Raw genomic sequence first — 7,544 nt, forward strand, 5'->3', positions numbered from 1 at the left:
TAGATTTTGAACACTTAGTACAAAAAAAGTAAAATATCTCATTAATTTTTTATATTGCTTACATGATGAAATGATAATATTTTGATATACTGGGTTAAATACGATATTTTAATTTCACCGGTGACATTTATTTCTACTTTTTTAATGTGGTCACTAGGAAATTTAAAATTACCCATGTGATTCACATTGTATTTCCACTGGATGGCACTGATCTAGAACAAGGGGTGCAAAAACTAAGGTCTACAGGCTAAATCTGGCCTCCTATTGCAGTCTACAAGCTAAAAATGGTTTTAAAATTTTAGAGTTGGAAACAAGTCAAAAGAATAATATTTCATGATACATAAAAATTATATGAAATTCAAAATTCAGTGTCCACAAATAAAGTCTGATTGAAATACAGCTACGCTCATTGATTTATGTATTGTCTGTGAATACTTTAGTGCTACAAGGGCAGAAGTGAGTGTGGTTAGAGAGACCATATCACCTACAAAACCTAAAATAGTTACTATCTGGTCCTTTATAGAAAAAGGTGCCGAACCCCTGAATCAAAGTAAAGCTGCAATCAAAAGTATCTATCAACCTAGATTTAAAGAATCAACGTACATTTTTAAATCAATGACAAAAAAATATGGCCGATGAAACCCAAAAGCCCTATGAACGCTGACATTTAATTTTAACTTGTCACAGAAGACATTTCTCACTACTCTCTTCCTTGCAAACTGTGCTTCAGTTCTCACTGGCCTCCTTGCAATTCCTTCTACCCAGTAGGCATATCCCTTCCTTAAGGTCAGAGCACCAATGAGTCCCTCTACCCGAATGCACTTACCCTAGGTACCCAGAGCTCTAACTCCCTCACCACATTATATCCTTGGTCAAACGTTACCTCCTCACTGATTTCAAATACCCAGTTTCAAAATTCAGCCAGCCACCCTCTTACACTCAATCCTCCTTTATCTTGCTCCACTTTTTAATTATTTTTTACTGGATAGTGCTTCTAAAACACCATATCATGTCATAATATCCCTGTATATGAAGCTTTTTGTATGTTGTCTGTCTCTACACACTAGAAAAAGTAAGCATCCATGGACAATGGTTACTATTTCATTTACTAATAGGTTCTTCTAGGTGTTTAGAACATTTTCTGGCACATAATAGGTAGTCAATAAATCTCTACTGAATTAATGAAGAACACAACCTCCCACAATGAGAGAAGATTCCTGTAATTCTCACACATCACTTCTTTGTATAGGTTTCTCTGCTCAGAGCTCAGTCTCTTCCATTCTGCCTCTGTGAAGACCACAGCCACATCCCTGAATATAACAGGCACCTGTAAACAAGCAGCCAATTACTGGATAGCAAGTCACCATCAATTTTCCCAGTGGAAGGAGAGCATACCTGGTGGCCCTGGAGAATCTGGATATACAAGAAGTTGGTCTAGTTCTTTCAGAGTACACAGTTCTCTGTATCAAATTCTTCTGGGCATCACCATGGCTTTGTGTTAAAATCTGAGGGGAGCATAATTGATGTATACAACACTTATGATTTCATTAGAGAAATTAAGAGAGGAGAGGAGGCATCTGAAAAATGCAAAGGAAAAGGCTTGCAGAAATGACCAACTGAGCCAGTTAAATCCATTCCTGACCGCCCTCTCCCCACCCAGGACTCTCTAGCTAACATGTTTTCCCATAGCAACCTCCCCAACCTCAGGACTCTCATCTGTTGATTCATAGCTTGCTATCCAACTAATGCTCTTCCTTATCACTGTAGCTGTGTAAGAATAACAAGACCGTGTAAAACTGCTTGCTATGTTACAATCGGGGCTCAGCCTTTGGATAGGAATCTGCTGAGCTGGTGCCAGCATCAATAAGTGCTACTTTCTGCTTATAGCCTCGGTGTCCCCTCTCTCCGAAAATTCTATAACAGTGCTGACAATGCCAAGGTCGTGGGTTCTACAAGGCAAAATGACCAGTAAATAGATAAGACCAATAGTCTGGAAATTCCTATCCCCTTGCTCCCCACCCGAAGCTCCTCCTCCCCATCCTGAGTCATGAAACACAAGTGAAACCTCAGACAAAGGAATCACACACCACTTGCATGGACAAGGGTATATAAACTGTAAAAAATCTAACCAAGGGGAGCTCGTGCATGGTGTTGTTAACCCTACATGCTCCGCCGGCCAATAAATTCTCCTTCCTCTAACAAAGTTGTCTGCGTGTCCAAATTCCTCCATCGGGTGTCGCTTCCTGCAATAAAATGATTTGTGAATCAATTCGAAAACCTCAAACAGTGCTCTGGAAAATGACCCTGAGGTTTTGTACTGGAGGAATTCTGAGATGGAAGAATTGAGAATGAGCTGGAGAACTTCTATTAAAAGAAACTTTGTGTTCAGAGTGCATCATCCAATGAACAACTCCTAACCAATAAAGGGAAGATGAATTTACAATCCAGTGAGATAATTTAACACAGAGAACTGAAAAGGTGTTTTTAAAAACCAGGAAAATTTTAGGCTTTCACTCATTCTCGTATTCATATATTCTTTCTCTTTCTCTCCCTGCCTCTCTATTTCCCTATCTACCTACCTATATAATTTTTTTGTTGAATACTGGACATCTTATGTAAAAATAAAAATAAACTGTGCCCCCTCCCCAGGCTGTTGCTGTGAATGCTTGTCCAATGTTCTGTGACTTGTCTGGACTAGTTCAAAAAAGGCTATTCCCCTGAAGATGTGGCTTAGTGGATGCAGCCTTGAGTGCGCAAACAGTCACTCTGACCCTCCCCCCTCCAGAAATGACAGTCCTTTTAGCAGGGCTCTTAGTGTCCTTCCCTGATCTCCCTCTTAAGGTTCCTAAGGTTCCGGATGGTCTGCCTCTATTCACATCACACCCAGCTATTAGCCTCCACTAATCACTAGCTGACTGCTCTATTATATTCAACAATGTCTTGGGGTTATAAATGGCTTCAGAGTCCGATCCAATTAAAGGCAGGCCCTTTTACAGGGGTAGTTTTAAAGCTAGTATTTGAGACCCTAGGAGGGTTCTTCTCAGCTATCTCTTTCCCTTGTGCTCCTCTGTTAAACTTTTAGCTGATCTGCCATTTTGCTTGTTGCTATCACCGACCTGCCAGCTTCCTCTTCATTACTCACCACCAAAATCTCCATTGTTTTTAAAAGCACCCTTAGGCTTCAACTTCCCTATGCTCAGTTCCAAATAAAGCCAGTGCCCTTAGGGAGCACTATGCTGGTCTCTGTTCTTCCAACGTGCCTCTCCCCCAGGCAGGACCTCTGCATCACTGCTCAAAGCTAGGAACAGGATGAGCAACCACTTCTCTGAGTGACACTCCTGCTAAGAGCAGGGCACTGGGCGGGAGTGGCAGTTTGTTTCTTCTCAGCTTTCCCCTCCTGGCAGGGAATCTCTGCCCTATGAGCAAGCTGGGGAGAAGGCAATCAGGTCCCTCCTGTGCCAAAGACAGAGTTTCTCTCCTACAGACAGGGGGTGGTGGAGGAAGAAAGCCCCAGGTCTCTTGACTAGCTTGCCTGCAACACTGAGCTGGGAGTGATGAGGTGGCCTGCCTCTCCTGGGGGAAAAGTATAGTCCTAGATTGGAAACTGAGAGAATGAGCCCCCTTCTCAACTATACCCACTCAGAGTAGAGCTTCCATTATGCTGAGCTGAAGAGTGGGCACAAGGGAGCAGGTTGGTGGCCAAATGCCATCGACTCTTGCCGTTCTCACTGAGAGTTTTCTTGAAATGTTTCTCCATTTGTATATATGTCCTTAGGACAGTTTCTCCATTTGTATATATGTCCTTAGGGCAGGTGGCTTTAAATGGCTGGGTTTTATAGGTTTTTAAAATCATTTTGGTTGTTTTACTGGGGAGACAGTCTGTGGAGCTCCTCACATCACCATTCCAGAAATACTTGTCCTGTGTCCTATTAATGTAGGGAGGAGGCAAGAGAATAAAAATGTTAAATCAAGCTTGTTCAGAGATTGCAATATGCTTATCAGCCCTATAGCAGACCACTAGGAAACCTGCAGAACAAAGGAAGATTTTTTCCTGGGATTACTAACCCATTTTCCCACATTGTGAAGGGAAAAGAGGGAAAACAGTCTTTTAGCGGTGCCCTACACAAAATCGTTCATTCCCTACGGCTAAAATCATGGGGAACCTATGGATCGAAGGCTAGGAACTATCAGCAGCCCTTTCACACAACACATTTGTACCTTTACATGCTAGATACTCTTATCCTTTCTCACTGTATGTCCATGTCAAAGGAAAATGGGTAAACAAAAGTCTTTGAGCTGTGATTCACAGAAAAACTAAGTGATATATAAACTGGATTACCCAACATGGGGGCTTTTTTTCTTGTCTTGGCTTTTTGTCCTTACTTTCTCGTCTTTGCTTTTTCCCTTCTCTAATAAACTTTCCTTTTGGCTCTAACTTTAGCAGGCGTTTCAATTCTTTCTTGGGCTCAGCAAAGAACCCTTTTCTCTCTCAGTGTAGGGCTTGAGCTCCGCCCCTACCCCACCCCCCCCACCGCCACCACTCAAGGAATGTGCCCTGTCCTGCTGTATCACTGAGTTTAATTATCAATAAACTGTGAGTGGCTGGACATTGCTTTGAAAGCGTTAGGCTAGCACTTTGTAATAGCATTTACTGCACGATTATGTAACCAATTCAATCATTATAGTAAAAATTACTATTATTGCCATCATTTCTTGTTTTTACACATTATTTTTCCAAAGAACTTGTAGGCTTCTTGATAGTCTACTTATAAACCTATTGGTTTGGCTTGCAGAATCTTACACACACATCTCATATAAAAGAATACATCAAATTTCTGGTAAAGAAGAGAATGGGGGGTGTGAAGCATTGTATCTAGAGAGAGTATTCTGTATGAGTCATTCATTATATAATGCAGGCCCATTCCTTAGAACTGAAAAATATGCTCCTACATTTTTAGATGGGGATTTATGTGGCAGAGTCTTGAAGGCAATACACTAGAAGATGCAGGAGCTTGAGAGTCAGAGAAAATGGGGTTGAAATCCTAGCTCTACCACTGACTAGATGAGTGTGGCCATGCACAAATCACAACCCCCCCTAGCCAGACTTTCTCTCTCTGGAATAAACAGTATTACCACTACCACCACCCTCTTACAGCTATTTTTAAGAATTATGGAGAAAATGTTATGATGGCTGAGATTTGTCTAAAATAATCCAGTGAGGGACACGGGAGAGGTAGAAAGGAAACAAGACTGGCCATGGCAGATGACTGGTGAAGCTGGATGATGGTATCTGAGGCCCTTTATTACTATGCTTTCCACTTCTATATAGGTTCGAACATTTCAATAGTTAAAAAAAAAAAATCCAGTGCAAAATATTAGTATGGATATGAAATGAAATTAATTTAACAGTACATTTAAGATTTTTAATAATCTGTTTTTCAAAAATATCCCTTATGTTTTAAAGTTTCCTGGACTCTTACTATTAATCTTGGGTATATTTTTCAACAAGGAAAATAAAATAAACAAATGCAGAAATCATTATGAAGTGGCCAACACAGTGCCTGACACAGGCATGGACTTGTTGATTGTCTTTTCTCTTCCCAAGACTGGCCATGGCAGATGAACATACAGTATACCTAGTCTCTGGAAAATGAACCAGCATTTCAGAACAACAACAAAAAAAGTAACCCCAACTCACTGGCATTTTAGGCTTTCCCTCCTTTGCTTGGAGCCAGTCAGTATCGTTAGAAGCCAAACCTAGGAGAAGAAAAAGAAGCTGTGAGAAACCAGGCCTCCCATAATGCTCCCAGAGCAGGTCCTCTAAGCCTTGTAATGGAGTAAGTGGTCCCTTTACTCGGCTATGGTCGCTAGAGCATTCTCAGCTGAACCTGGAGCCTTGCTCCCCCTCTTCACCTTCCCTACCCTCAACAACTCTCACCTTTTGCCACATGATTTTGGGTGAATTTCTTCATGGTCTCTATATCTTCCCTGTTCTCCAAAGGCAAAATCTCCTCCCAGTCCTGCTCTCCTCAAATAGAAGGATTAAGCAACATCATGGTCTCAGGGTCAGCCCAGTGTTTGCCTTGAAATTCTGCCAGAAGGCCAGGTAGAAGTTATTTCATCTCGAGATCAAGTTCTGCTGCCTGAGATGACTTCTCCAAACTTTCTTCCTTATAAAAGCCCACCTTGTTTCCATGAAGCCTTGCAGGACCTGTGGAGTGGAGAGGCAATTTGACACTGCCAGGACCTTTACAATAAGGCCCTAAGTTTGTGCCTCCTCGGCAGAGATCCTGCCCTCTCACAGCCTCCTCTTCAACAAATATGGAGTCTCAGTCTATGGAGGTTCCCTGGATTTTTTTTATCTCATTCCTTTCCAGCCTGTAGGCCCTTAAGTCTGTCCCCTGCCACTCTCCCTTATGTGACAATTTACACTTTCCTCCCACCCCTGAACCTCAGGTACAAACCCCATGTCTTGTATCAACCTCTGTCACTTGGAGCCTGAGTCAGAGAGAAGAAACAGCATAATGCCTATGGAGAAAGAGCCTCAGAATGTCTCCTTCCGGACTAACTGGGGCATTCAGAACTCAGCTCCTAATCCGCTGGCCCAGGGTTCCAGCTGTTTGATCCCCTATGTTCCTGTACTCTGAGTTAGTTTTGGTTTTTTTGGGGAGTGGGGGGTGGGATCAAACTGAGTCCTTAGTCTAGGAAGAGCTCCAGGACTCACAATGACTCTGTAAAGATAACCTCCCACCTTTCTTTTTTATACGTGTATGCCACACTGCCTTATCAGAGAGGTACATTTGTGTCTCCTGATGGTCCCAAGCTGAAGTCCTCCACTCATGTGGTCCTAAAAGGCAGGTGGTATTAGGATCTTTACCACCATCAGAAGCAACTCAGACACCCTGTCCAGGATCTCAGCCCAAATGATGGCAGTCCTACTGCTGCCAAGTTCCCTTTTGAGGCTAGCTAGGGTTCCCCTAAGAAGCTCTTAGATTCATTCCCTAACACCATAAGCACAGATGGTCACTCTCTCTTCTGCCATATGATTAGGATAAGTAGAGAAAGAGCTAAATATTAGCACCGAAAAAATAAACATTTAGAAACATATAGAATGTACACAGGCAGACTTTCTTTAAAAAGAAAAAATATTTAAAATACAGAAGACATTAAGGAAGAGGTGGGAAAATTTTACTACACATCAACTAAAAACTTCATTTTAAGCAAAGGCACCTTTAGGAAAGGTGGGGTGGGGAGCATAAATATGTGTGTTTAATCTTTGCCTTTTGACAAAAAAATACTAGAACATATACAAAATTAATAAAACTGATAATCTATGGGAAATAAACCTGTCTTTATTAATACTCACAACTTTGTCCTAGAATCCAAAAAATTAAAACTAGAATAATCCAAAGGAGGCAACACTATACAATGGGGTGTAAAGACAGTCTATTCAGTAAATGGTGTTGGAAAACTGGACGGATACATGCAAAAAAATGAAGCTGGACCACCTTCTTACACCATATACAAAAATAAACTCAAATGGA

General features: G+C 41.6%; 1 protein-coding gene across 1 annotated transcript in view; it reads right to left on the reverse strand.

Moving 5' to 3' along the window:
* Positions 1–6,998, reverse strand: part of ZNF343 (zinc finger protein 343) — an 11,826-nt gene extending 4,828 nt beyond the window's left edge. The window contains 3 exon segments of the mRNA XM_023536973.1: positions 1,203–1,327; positions 5,699–5,757; positions 5,939–6,998. Coding sequence (XP_023392741.1) covers positions 1,203–1,327; positions 5,699–5,757; positions 5,939–6,056 — 302 coding nt within the window. The 5' untranslated portion in view covers positions 6,057–6,998.
* Between the last annotated feature and the right edge of the window lie 546 nt (positions 6,999–7,544).

This window comes from Pteropus vampyrus, unplaced genomic scaffold (genome assembly GCF_000151845.1).
Source record: "Pteropus vampyrus isolate Shadow unplaced genomic scaffold, Pvam_2.0 Scaffold7, whole genome shotgun sequence".
In the NCBI taxonomy this organism is placed as follows: domain Eukaryota; kingdom Metazoa; phylum Chordata; class Mammalia; order Chiroptera; family Pteropodidae; genus Pteropus; species Pteropus vampyrus.